Source organism: Solanum dulcamara, chromosome 9 (genome assembly GCF_947179165.1).
Source record: "Solanum dulcamara chromosome 9, daSolDulc1.2, whole genome shotgun sequence".
Taxonomy (NCBI): Eukaryota; Viridiplantae; Streptophyta; class Magnoliopsida; order Solanales; family Solanaceae; genus Solanum; species Solanum dulcamara.
Window position 1 is genome coordinate 2,739,123 of NC_077245.1, and position 14,454 is coordinate 2,753,576.

The 14,454-nt window shown below is 36.5% G+C and overlaps 1 protein-coding gene across 1 annotated transcript; it reads left to right on the plus strand.

The window, feature by feature from the left end:
- The first annotated feature begins 474 nt into the window (after window positions 1-474).
- On the plus strand, window positions 475-13,728 carry LOC129902381 (uncharacterized). Its single transcript, XM_055977605.1, is given in 8 exon segments — window positions 475-717; window positions 2,686-2,805; window positions 2,807-2,927; window positions 3,916-3,977; window positions 4,062-6,290; window positions 6,429-6,525; window positions 12,746-12,823; window positions 12,914-13,728. Coding segments are annotated over 8 exon segments (3,579 nt in total). The 3' UTR covers window positions 13,543-13,728.
- Window positions 13,729-14,454: the final 726 nt, after the last annotated feature.

Below are 14,454 nucleotides of genomic sequence, written 5' to 3' on the forward strand. Positions count from 1 at the left end.
TAAGAAAAGATGAGAAGTATTATATTAAGGTTAGTGAAAGAGAGAGTTGAGATAAAAAAAAAATTCAAGTCTTCAACTAATTTACTATACAAAAGAAAGTAATTATATGTGAAGCTTTTGGTGGAGCTTTAAACTCTTCAACTAATTTGGAGTTGTTTGAGTTATACGACGTTGTTGGACTTTTATATCTTAGAGGGGACAAATCAAGAGTTATATTGTTGGATCGGCGTAGATTATTCCGCATTGAACTTGAATCTCCTTACAGAGAGCGAGATATCTCCACTTCAGCCTAAATATAATTTTATTCATTTTTTTCATTTTTATATTACTCCAGCATAAACTATTTTATCATTTTTTTAATTTTTTTTTCTACATTTCCGATTTACTATTTTGACAAAGGCTCATCGTGACAAAGTCTCGAGGGATGTTCTCTGGAGGTGTTTGGAGGCTAAAGGTGTCCCGATGATGTATATTATGGCGATAAAGAACATGTATGATGGAACTAAGACTCGGGTTAGGACGGTGGGAGGAGATTCAGAGCACTTCCTAGTTGAGATGTGCTTATATCAAGGATCAGTTCATAGTCCTTTCCTATCCGCCTTAGTGATGGGGGAGTTGATGCGGTCTATTCGGGAGGAGGTGCCTTGGTGTATGTTATTTGCAGATGATATAGTATTGATTGATGAGATACGAGATAAAGTTAATGCTAGGTTGGAGGTTTGGAGATAGACTTTAGAGTCCAAAGGATTCAGGTTGAGCAAGACCAAAATAGAGTATTTGGAGTGCAAATTTGATGTTGTGTTAGATGAAGCGAACGTGGAAGTGATACTTGCCACACAACCTATTCTCAAGAGAGAAAGTTTTAAGTATCTTGGGTCCGTACTCCAGAGTAGTGGTGACATCGACAGTCATGTCACACATCGCATTTGGGCGGTATGAATGAAATGGAGGCTTGCTTCTAGAGTCTTGTGTGATAAAAAGGTACCACACAATCTTAAAGGAAAGTTTTATACAGCGGTGGTTAGACCATCCGTGTTGTATGGGGTGGAGTGTTGGTCAGTCAAGAACTCTATATTCAGAAAATGCACGGAGCGACAAATTTAAGAATGAGGTTATTTGGGAGAAGGTAGGAATAGCCTCTGTGGCGGACAAGATGAGGGAAGCGAAGCTGAGATGGTTTGTACATGTGCAAAGAAGGGGCGTTGACACCCCAGTGAGGAGGTGCGAGAGGCTAGTTGTTAGGAGATCTCTGGAAGGGTAGAGGTAGCCGAAGAAATATTAGGGAGAGTGATTAGACGAGATTTGGCGCAACTCCATATTACCGAGGATATGACCCTAAATAAGGAGTGGAAAGGACATTCTACCTCCTCGAAATAGTGATAAAGTATGCGTACATTCTACCCTCCACAGATCCCACTTAGTAGAATATCATTGGGTGTGTTGTTGTTGTGGTCTGATTTACTGTTTTGAACACGGTTTGACAACAACTTATTCTTCAAGGTGAGAGTTAGTGGTGGTCATGGTAATAGAAGTTGTCAGTAAAGATAATTGGTGGTGATGGACAATGCTCTTTATGTAGTGAAAAAAGCTAATCAAGTTGAGTAATTAAAAAAACTAATTAGGTTCACGACTTTTCAAAGAGGATAGATCATCTCCCATTCCAGGGTAATTGAAAGTAGCTTTAGTTAAAGGTGGCCAGCCCATATCCCAAATGAAAGCTGCAAATTCTCAAACATTTCAGCTGTAATAAAGCAGAAAAAGAGTAATGTATTCTTCTAGCCAAGGTATCACGCCACAAACCATGTTACACCCATATAAGAGATCAGCTTTAAGCTAATCAAAGCAAACTAATATATATGAGCTAACTTTTGTGCATCTCAATTATTTTACGGAATACTTGCTAGGTCCCACCATCTCACCATTAGTTAAGGTGTAACTTTTTTCATTAATGTTTTGAGATAGGATAGAATAAATCACCTTATTTCTCAGGTTTATAATTTTCATCACTCTTCATTTACCACTAGGCGAATAGTTGTTTGTCAAGCTTTTGGAAACTCAAAACTGTTAATTTTTTTTTACTTAAAAGAAATGTTTATTTAGATGATTGAGGTGTTTCGTCAAGTTTGAGGAAAAAGAAATAAGTGTTTAGAATTGCAGTAGAGCTATTTCTTAGAAGTTGAAAAAATTTATAAAAGCACTTTGGGAATTTTGAACAAGCACAAATTATTGTTGTGATTTTCAAATTGATTATTCAACACATGTTGCTAATCTCCCAACACATTATTCGGAAACTCACTTTTGACAACAACAAAAAAATACATTTCAAAATAAGTTGATTTTAAAAGCTTGACCAAACACGCTATAATACTATAGAACAGAAAAGGAGATCACTGCCAACACATAAAACTTTTGTGTGAAGCTATTTGGTGCCCATACAATACATTGCTTGGATTAGAATGAAAGCCAAGCAACCACAGTGTTTCTGATAGAGAATAACACAGAGTGAGAGCTAAGCTAACTTTCAAGTCAATCTTTTCTAACTTTTAAGTGGTTTGTGATAACAATTTTTTTTTAACTTATTACTTTTTTTCCCAACTTTTTCCACCTTACCCAACACTGAAAAACCCTTCTCACCAAAAGTGACATAACAACTTCACACACATTACATTTCCTATACCTTACCAAATTGACCTGCAACACAATCTAAGAATATTCTTCTTTTTTCACATTTACTTGCTTTTATTGAATTTTGGAATTCCCTCTTATGGATTTTTAGTCCAAAAAACTCTGTTCCATAGTAAGACAGGGCAAAAAAAATATGTCAGGCAAGTCGGATTTCGCGCAGAAGCTGCTGCATGATCTTAAGCTTCGTAAGGAACGAGTAGCTGCTGCTCCAACTTCAGGCTATTCATACTCCACACCCAGAGGTAAACTAATGAAATGCTAATGCACATGATTTTCTAATACATCTTTAAGATATCAAGGTTAAATTATGCTTGAGATTGCACGTCGAATTAGTGAATTTTTTCGATTAAAATGTGTAAAATTGTATGACAATTACACTGTGAAAGAGAATTAGTATGTTCTTTGAGTATTTGGGGTCATGCTGATGATAGTTGCAAGCTATACTGCTCCGTCTCTTCAAAAAAATATCGATATGTGTGTCGGATCCTCCAAAAGTAATGCATTTTTGGAAGAACCGACAAGGATGCAATAATATTTTTGGAGAGTCCGAGAAACATAGGCTGCAATATACATACTGTAAAATCAATCTTTCATATCAGGGAATTGCAAATAGAGAGGCTTTTGAAATGTAAATTACTTAGAGTTGTTAACCTATCAGATGATTATTCACACTTCATTGATCTTCTATTATTATTATTATTATTATTATTACTCTATGATTTCACAAATCTTTAATTAAAAGAGAAAAGACTAACTTCAAGAGAAGCACATGACTTAATAAATGTTTAAAGAAAACATACTGGGAATTTATGTACAATCCACCAAAATAATGTTCATAATGAATCAAGAACTCCATTGTTTCCACATAGATGGAACAAATATTTCTCTGGTCAGAATATTGAATTTATGGGTTTTGAATTCTAAAAAAAAGTCAACTTGCTTATTCTTGATAAATTATTTATACATATTAAGAGAATTTCTTGACAAACATACATGGTTTTGACCTAAGCTACTGAAATACGTAACTTTAGCTCTAGCTCCGCCCCTGAGCTCCACATAGTGAAACATAGATGTTAGAGGCAGAAAAATTCTATAAGAAACAACTCAACAAAAGAAGTGCCAACTATTTTGATAGCTCAAACTTTCTCTGGTTTTCATGGTTGTAAAGTTTGCAAGCATATGTTACAGATGATAGTGTTAACGAAACCTGTGATATGTCTGAACTAACAGATGCTCGTGCTAATCCAGGACAAACTTACAGAGGATCTCGACAGACAAAAACTCTAGAATCCGTAAGTTAACTTGACAATATTAGGTCATCTTGAAAATTACTTGTAACAATAAATCTCATTTAGCTTACATGTTGAACTTTGCAGGTTAATTCAAAAGTTGGTAGCACCAGCAACAGATCATTTCGCGTTGATGAATCTTCTGGACAGATTGTTTCCTATGGTACTGGGAGAGTCAGGAATTCTGAGAAAGTGGGAGATCTTTCCATGGCCCTCGCTTTTGCTATTGAAAACGGAGGAAAGTTTACTAAAATGGATTCGAGCTCAAACAGAAATCCCGTGCTGACATTTCTCCATCAATTCAGTCAGAGATCAATGGACATAAGTAAGACAGGAAGGAGAACATATCATCTTCCGAATAGTCAGTTCCCTTCTGTCTCTCAAGTTCACATCAATGAAGTATCGAAAGGGATACAAAAACTAAACCAGATTCTAAGAGCATGTTCCAATGGCCTAAATTTCGATAGGAACTCAATTGAAGTTGGGCAGGAACTGTTGAAAGGAGCTATGGATTTGGAAGAGTCCCTGAGGATGCTCGTAAACCTCCAGGAAGCTTCGGATCATATGATCAAGCCTCAAAGCAAAAATCGGATTACATTACTTGACGAGGATGAGGATGTCAAGATAGTTGATCACAAGCAACTAGACCTGCCAAGATTTTCATTCGATAAGCCCTCTAAAAATTCGTATATCACCAAAGGGACAACAAAGAATGACATCAAACAGCGGCTCATGGCCCTGACTTATCCCGATCAAACTCCTAAACTTCACGAAAAGCAACCTCATAGCACTAACAAGCCGGTGTCCCATAAAAGCTCAGCTAGTTGTGCTCCAGACTTCAAAAATCTGGACCAGAAGAACCAGTCAAGTGGAACAAAATCTGGATCAGAGAAAGGAAGACTATCGAATGTCATTGCAAAACTAATGGGACTGGATGAACTCCCGCAAAAGGAAGAAAACAAGGCATCCAGGAAAGGATCAGATCCCAAAAAGAAGCAAGAGCCAGTACTAATGAGAAGTGCAGGTCCTATTGGCACCCGAGAGGCTGAGAACAGGTCATCTCTTAATGTTGACAAAAACATGATAAGTACTATGCTACCAGTTCAGGATGCAAAATCCGTGCGTAAGGCTGAAATTATCCGTGCATCTCCAACCAGGAACAATGATATGGTTTCTTCTGGTAGAGTTCAACAACAGGAGGAGCGGAGTATAGCGGTTAACAGAGATACAGGTTCAGTGCCCTCAGGCTTGCCATTGATGAACAACATGATGGATAAGCAACAAAGCAAAAACATCCAAGTAAATCAACTTAACTTCCAGCAGAAACAGAAAGAACAAAATCAGACAAGTGTTAAGGGGAGAATCACAAAAACAGTCGAAATCAAGGAGACTATCTCAAAGACAAAAAAGCCACAAACATCGCGGGTGCCTCCAATCAATATTGTGTTACAAGAAGATACAATTCAGAAAGAGACAGACAAATTTCCTTTGAGCAATGAAAAGAAGATCTTACATAAGGATGAAGTGCATCACGTGCAGAAGCTTAAAAAATCCGAGGGACAAGATGAGAAGCATCAAGCAGGTAAGAAAGAGAAGTTACCCTCAAACAAAACTATGCAGGCAAGAACACACAAAGCAAAACAAGTGGAAACCATAACTTCACCAAAATCAAGGAACGATGCAGCAAGTTCAAAGAGGAAGCAGTGTTCTCGGAACCAATCCATACTTGGTACGAAAAATTCTACCAAGTCAAAAGGTGGAACACTTTCAAAAGATCTTCCGAATGGAATAAAGCAAGTAGCTCTTGCCAAGCATCAAAAGTCTTTAGCCTCTGCAGTGATCATGCAAAGCAGCAAGAACGAAAATGATGATCAAAATGCGTTGTCAAAGGAAGTATCATCTAGATCAGAGAAGCAAAACAGTATCAATCAGTCATTTACAGATAGGGAAGGACCTCATAACGAAATTCCAAGAAATGAAACCTGTCCAAAAATAGATGAGTTACCAAGAAGAAGGAACGAAATTCTCCAAGTCGAGACTACAGCACTGGAACATCTGTCCCCAACTTTGAAGGACATGAAGCTGCAGAAGGATGACAAAAGCTGCTCTCGTGGAGCCGAACAGTCAACTGAAATCCAGATAAGAGAAGCAAAAGCGGACAATACAGGATCTAATGAGCCAGATGTGAGCATGGAGATACTTGATTTCCAAACCGAGCTACTTGGTAAAATAGAAAACAGTACCTCCTGCAACACAACTATGGAAAAGGAATGTGACATCCTGACAGGTTCTGGAACTGCGATTTCAAATGAAAATGTAAGTTCATCTGTGAGAAGAAAGTTAAATTTAATTCGTGCCCTTGGCATGCTTTTAACGATTCAGAGTTGTTTTATATCTAGAAAATTAGATCTACATGGAAATATCTTCATAACATGCTTTTTTGGATTCCTGCAGCATCAAGAAAATATGCCGCAAGATGTTGAAATATCCATGGACCAGAAACTCAGAGAAGATAAGCCAAAGATATCACAAGCTACTGACCAATTCAACGGTATGCCATATCTTCTTATAAATTAAGAAATGTAGTATTGTTAACTTACAAGTCTAGCAGTTCCCAATGGTTAGCGCTTTCCAAATTCCAACCACGATAATCAAATGTCATTGACATTATATGAAAAATCATTATTAGTTTCAGCCTGTTGGGTTTAATTGATATGGTGAATGAGAAGTGGAGGGAAAAACTTGCTTTATGAAATAAGCACTTGTCCCACATAGGTGGTGGAAAGAAAAGGTCTTCTACTTAAAAGTAGAAGTACTTCTTCATGTTGCTAAAGGGTCAAGATCTCCCCTCGCGTCGTCGTCGTCGCTCGGCTCGGCTTCGGATTTGGTCAAATGATCTGATTTTCCCAAACAGACTATATATTTCTGTTGATCCTCAAAATTGACTACGAATTTTTTTCCCCTGATAATCATCTTCTTCTTTTCTGCACTTCTTAAAAAAACTTGTGTGATATACTGCCTTCTAGTGGTTCGCAGTCACCTTAATTTGCTGTACCGCTATTTTGGTGAGTAAATTGTTCTATCCTGAGAGGAAAGATTCCAAAAACTTCGGGTACATTGAAGGGGAAAATTTCCTTAAGATTGTTAGTAATCTGTATTGTAAAACGTTGAAACAGTAACAATAATTTCTGGAAATAAAAGACAGGCAACAAGCCGGACTGCTGTGCCACCGATGGAAAAACAAGGGAAATTTTCTAGAGCCAACTTCAAAGGATGGCACCAAAGGGTGTTCTTTTGGCTTACCACTTTTGGTATGCAGAAGTTCACCAACGAAGACCCTCTTGTGCTTGTTGCTGATATGACGGTCAATGAAAAATTTATGATTTCTGAAGCATGGACATAGGCTGATTTTCTATACAAGGGTTACATTCTAAGTGCTTTGGATGATGATTTGTACAATGTCTACAGTGCTATGAAAACTTCTAAAGAACTATGGGATACACTTGAGAAAAAGTATAAGACTGAAGACGCATGCTTGAAAAAAATTATGGTTGCTAAGTTTCTAGACTATAAAATGATAGAGAGCAGAACCGTTGGAACTCAAGTTCAAGAACTTCAACTTATTTTTCATGAACTTATTGCTCCAGGCACGGTAGTTAATGAAACATTTCAAGTGGCTGCAATGATAGAAAAGTTGTCTCCTTCGTGGAGAGATTTCAAAAATTATCTAAAGCACAAGCTCAAGAAAATGAAGTTGGAAGATCTTATAATTCGTCTCAAGATTGAGGAAGATAACAAAACAACTGAAAAGAAGTCGCGTGGAAATTCAACGATTATGGGAGCGAACATCGTTGAAGATCCTGCTCCAAAGAATAAGAAAATAATGAAACCTTTTGGAAAGAATAAGGAGCAGAACAAGAAAAAATTCAAGGGCAATGGCTATAATTATGGGAAAGCTGGCCACAAAGCCCCAGGTTGTCGTCTCCCGAAAAAGGATAAAGGAAAGGTACAAGCAATATGGTGGAGAATAAAGATGGCATGGATGATCTGTGTGCAATGCTATCGAAATGCAACCTAGTAGAAAATCCCAAAGAATAGTGCCTTGATCCAGGAGCTACGTCGCATGTTTGTGCTGTCCGAGAAGCCTTCGCTACTTATTTCCTTGCCGCACCTGATGCGACTATCTATATGGAAAATTCTGCCATAGCTAAGGTTGAAGGATATGGTAGAGTATTCCTGAAAATGGCATCAGGCAAGGTGGTGATGCTGAACAAAGTTTTGTCATGTTTCATAAATGAGAAAGAACTTGGTTTCTGCCAGTCTTCTTATCAAAAATGGATTCAAGTGTGTTCTAGTTTCAGACAAAGTAGTTGTCACTAAGAATAAAATGTATTTGGAAAAATGCTACCTCACTGAAGGTCTTTTCAAACTAAATGTAATGGTTGTTGATGATAATAAAGTTCAAGCTTCTTCTTACTTACTTGAGTCAAATAATTTATGTTATTCACGTTTAGGACATGTCAATTAAAAAACCTTGCGAAAACTGATTTAACTTAAATGTATTGCCTAACTTTGAGTGCAATAAATCAAAATGTCAATTGTCAAGTATGTGTTGAATCTAAGTATGCTAAACATCCTTATAAATCTATTGAAAGGAATTCGAGTTCCTTAGAATTGATTCACACAGACATTTGTGATATGAAATCAACACCAACTCGTGGTAGGAAAAAATATTTTATAACTTTTATTGACGATTGTACTCGATATTGTTATATGTATTTGCTTAATAGTAAGGATGAAGAAATTAATGCATTTAAGCAATACAAGAACGAAGTGAAAAATCAATTGAACAAAAAGATAAAAATGATTAGAAGTGATAGGGGTGGAGAATATGAATCTTCTTTTGCAGAGATATGTTTAGAATATGGAATTATTCATCAAACTACTGCCACCTACACACCACAATCAAATGGAATTGCGGAAAGGAAAAATCGAATATTAAAAGAAATGATGAATGCTTTATTAATAAGTTCTGATTTACCGCAGAACTTGTGGGGGGAAGCTATCTTTACATCTAATCGAATACTCAACAGGGTGCCCTACAGCAAAACACAATCTATTCCATATGAACTATGGAAAGGAAGAAAATCCAACTTGAAATATTTCAAAGTGCGGGGGTGTTTTAACAAAGGTCCAAGTTCCTTTGCCCGAAAGGGTAAAAATCAGATCAAAAACCGTGGATTGTGTTTTTATTGGTTATGCTACAAACAACAAAGCTTGTTGATTTTTGGTTCACAAATCAGACAATCCCGAAATTCATGTTAATACGGTAATTGAATCAAATAATGTTGAATTCTTTGAAAATGTTTATTCGTATAAAACAGAATGTAAGTCGTCAAGTGAAAGATCTAAACGATCGCGAGAAGAACCAAAGGAAAGTAAACCAACCGAAGAGGATCCAAGGCGTAGCAAACGTCGAAGGATATCTATTTCCTTTGGACCAGAGTTTGTGACATTTTTGCTTGAAAATGAGCCTCAAACATTTAAAGTAGCAATGTCTTCTTCTGATTCAGCATTTTTGAAAGAGACAGTCAATAGTGAGATTCAATAAATTTTGAACAACCATACATGGGAATTGGTTGATCTTTCTTCTGAAAATAAACCTTTAGGATCAAAATGGATTTTTAAAAGGAAAATAAAAGCTGATGGCACTATTGACAAATATAAGGCAAGACGTCCGGTCAAAGGATATAGATAGAAAGAAGGTGTTGATTACTTTGACACATATTCGCCAGTAACAAGGATAACATCTATTCGGGTGTTAGTGGCACTAGCAGCCATATATGGTGTTGAAATCCATCAAATGGATGTCAAGACGGCTTTCTTAAATGGAGAATTGGAGAAAGAAATTTACGTGGAACAACTTGAGGGTTGCGTAGTTCCTGGTAACGAAAGAAAAGTGTGCAAACTTGTTAAATCACTTTATGGACTTAAACAAGCACCTAAACAGTGACATGCAAAATTTGACCAAACAATGTTGGCAAATGGATTTAAGACTAATGAGTGTGACAAATGTGTTTACATTAAAAATACTCCAAATCTTGAAGTCATTGTTTGTTTATATGTTGATGGCATGTTGATAATGAGTAAAGATATTGCTGATGTGAATGCTACGAAGCGTATGCTTGCTAGCAAATTTGACATGAAAGACTTAGGGGTTGCTGATTTGATCTTAGGAATTAGGATCTATAAAACTCCACAAGGTCTAGCATTATCACAGTCACATTATATTGAAAAGATACTTGATAAGTTTAAGTATTTAAATTTAATGTTGCAAAGACTTCAATTGATGTAAGTTTTGCACTTCAAAAGAATGAAGGTGAAAGTGACTCACAATTGGACTATGTACGAGTTTTGGAAAGTTTGATGTATATTATGAATTGTACACGACCAGATATATCATGTGTTATTAGCAAGCTGAGTTGATTCACGAGTAATCCCAATCAAACTCATTGGATGGAAATGAAATGAGTTTTGGGGTATTTGAAACACACCCAAAATTATGCTTTGCATTATAATAAATATCCCACAGTAATTGAGGGATATAGTGATGCAAACTGGATCACCGTATCATCTGAAGTTAAATCCATGAGTGGATATGTCTTTACCGTTGGTGGAGGAGCAGTGTCTTGAAAATTATCAAAACAGACATGCATCGCCTTCTCTATAATGGAATATGAATTTATAGCTTTAGACAAGGCCGGTGAAGAAGCTGAATGGCTCCGAAATTTCTTGGAAGATATTCCATTTGGCTCAAACCTTTGGCACCTATATGTATACATTGTGATAGCCAAGCGGCAATATGTAGGGCAAGAAGCGTTATGTATAACGAAAAATCGCGTCACATTCAACAACAACATAATACTGTTAGACAACTACTCTCTAGTGGTGTTATCACTATTGACTACGTAAAGTCAAGATATAACTTATCGGATCCACTAACAAAAGGCCTATCTAGAGAGGTTGTTGAAAGATCACCGAGGAGAATGGGGTTAAGGCCTAGGACAAGTCATTATGGCGGTAACTCTACCTAGTAGACTGGAGATCCCAAGAACTAGGTTCAAAAAGATCAAACAAAGTTATGAATGACGGTTCAACATTGTCAAATAACTCAACCCATTCTCGTGATGATGCAATGTTCAAAAACAAGGACAAAATCTTAAGGCTTTTTAATGAGTTAATAAAGCATTAAAGTTTTTTAATGATTATCTAAGTTTGGCAGAAATTGACTAGATAGTGTGTTTATAGGACTACACGTTTAGAAATCACCTATGTGAGTGTGAAGTATAAGCCGCTTCAAGGGAAATGACGGTAAAGGCCCATTCTCTATGCATTCACAAAACCAGGCGATGTTTATCAACCCATTCTCGTGATGATGACAATGTTCAAAAACAAGGACAAAACCTTAAGGCTTTTTAATGAGTTAATAAAGCATTAAAGTTTTTTAATAATTATCTAAGTCTGGCAGAAAATGACTAGATAGTGTGTTTATAGGACTACACGTTTAGAAATCACCTATGTGAGTGTGAAGTATAAGCCGCTTCAAGGGAAATGACGGTAAAGGCCCATTCTCTATGCATTCACGAAACCAGGCGATGTTCATGGCTGAAACGAACACAATCGTGAGAACCATAAATGGTTGAGGGTTAATTATGTGACTTATGTTGTCTAGTTATACAACAAAGTTTGACGGTTCAAAGATATTGCATCTATCGATTGATCGAGTATATCCTATATAAGTTCACTATGGAAAGTTCAAAGGAAAACCAACTAATCCAGATGCAATTAATCTTCGCTTGTATATCACACACTTATCCGTGCATTCCCCATGCATATGGGGGATTGTTGGGTTTAATTGATAGGTTGAATGGAAAATGGAGGAAAAAAGAAGTGGAGGGAAAAATGAGTTGTTCCCTCTTGCTTTATGAAATAAGCATTTGTCTCACATAGGTGTTGGAAAGAAAAGGTCTCCTACTTAAAAGTAGAAGCACTCCTTCATATTGCTAAAGGGTCAAGAAGAGGGTCTCCCCTCGCACCGTCATCGTCGTCGCTAGGTTCGGCTTCGGATTTGGATTTGGATTTGGTCAAATGATTTGATTGATAATTTTTTTGGACCAAATTTTCTTTAATTTTAATTATTAATTAAAAATCCTGACTCGTAACCCGACTTCTTTCTTTCCCGGATTAATTTAAAACATTTCCTTTTGAAAGGTTGCGACCTTTTATGAAAAAGTTACAAACTTTTTTCCAAACAGACTATATATTTCTGTTGATCTTCAGAATTGACTACGAATTTTTTTTCTCCTAATAATCATCTTCTTCTTCTTTTCTGCACTTCTTAAAAAAATTCGTTTGATATACTGCCTTCGAGTGGTTCGCAATCACCTTAATTTGCTGTACCGCTATTTTGGTGAGTAAATCGTTCTATCCTGGGAGGAAAGATTCCAAAAACCTCGGATACATTGAGGGGGATAATTTCCTTAAGGACACACTGTGCATTCAGTGGGCTCGATTTTTATTCTTACATAATTTTTCAGATACTGCTCTTATTTTAAGTTTCTGTCCAGTTTCTGTATTTTATTTTCAGAAATTATTATCACTGTTTCAATATTTTACAATACAAATTACTAACACAGCCTTCACTATATGTTTCACATTAGATGAAACATAGCTCATATACTCCAAACTGATTCTTACAATCGATGTTGCAGGGATTAATCAAGAAGCCTCACATAACACTAAGCTTTTCAATGATGAAAGAAACAAAAGTTTTCCTGCCAAATTTACAGGTACTGATATAAAAATCTTATTTCCATTCATTTACATGTAATAAGATAAACGTCATAGAAGAAGTTCCTCACCCTCTGATCATATTGCAGGAAATGGAGGCAGAGGAATCTCATATGCTGTTATAAATGATCTAGAAATAACTCTCCCATTAGTGGTACAAGAACCATTAACAGTACCTGAAAATCACTTCAAGGAGTCGGTTATTAAAAACCAACTATTTCTAAACACAGCAGAGGCACTTTTCAAGCTCAATATACCAATCAGCATTCTCCACGCCAGTGATCAAAATAACCAAGGGGAAGACTTTAAACTTATGATAGACTGTGGTTATGAGATAATGAAAAGGAAAGCGATAAGACAAGAGCTAGCGTACCATCCTTATGCCACAATATCCATCGGATATACAAAGACAAGGTCTTTGGACGATCTTATCAAGCAACTCTGCAAAGATTTCGACACATTAAAGTCCTACGGAGGCAATGGAAATATGACTGATGAATGTGATGAAGCAGACTACTTGCATAACATGATTGGTAAAGATATGCAGAACAGAAATCCAGATGTGAACTCCTTGTGGGATTCTGGATGGAGTACTGAACAAATAATGTTTGGTTTCCTTGAAAAGGATGATGTTGTGAAGGATGTGGAGAAGCATTTGCTCAATGGACTCATCAACGAGATCACAATGGATTTATTACGAATAGCCATTTCAGTTTGATAGAGTAAGAAAGTCATTTCAGAAAAAGATTGTTGTTGGCCTTGTAATTATTGTTCAGTCTAAGTAGAGTTGAAAGTTGATGGAGCAAATCTTGTAAGTAGTAAATGAAAAAGGCAAAGTTCATAAGTAACACATTTTTGGATTTCAAGTCTATTCCGATTCATTTTCAACGTCTTATTTATTTAATCAGCAGTTTTGTCAATACAACTACAGAGACAGATCCAGGAGTTGTAGTAGTAAATTTTGTAGTAGTTAATCAGACACTCAATATGATAATATTGTAGTAGTAAATTTTGATCCTACCATGGGCTAGAAAAGTCTACCTTGAGGCCAAAGACAGATCCAGGATTTGAACTTGATGAGTTCGACATCTAAAGTTCACAATATCACTATATTTATAGTTTATCACATATATATCTATTTTTTCCTGTCAGAACTACTGGTTTGGATTGAACACGTAGCTCAAACGCTACATCCATCACAGCTGAAGGCACAAGATGAGTCTCAAGATTGGTAGACTCAGCAAGCCCGTGACTTATAGGCATGTCTCACATGAGACAAACCTACTGATACCACACAATCCATATAGGATCAACTCAAATTCAACGGTTACAACTCTATATTCCTTAACAGATTCAAAATCTAACCACCTTTCCCAGCGATTCAAGAGGACGTTACCTACAATTGATAATCTTTTACATCCCATCAGCAGCTAAAACATTCTTCTATAAAAGGGATACATACAGTTCTCTTTTATCTCTTCTCATATGATCTCACTCACTTGCAATTCTACTTGTAGCTTAGCTTTCACTATTATCAATCTCTCCTTGTAACACACTTTAAAGCTTTAAACATTAGTGAACTTATCACGCGTAGAGGTGGCAAATGTTCAAGTCGAAATGAACTGAGCTA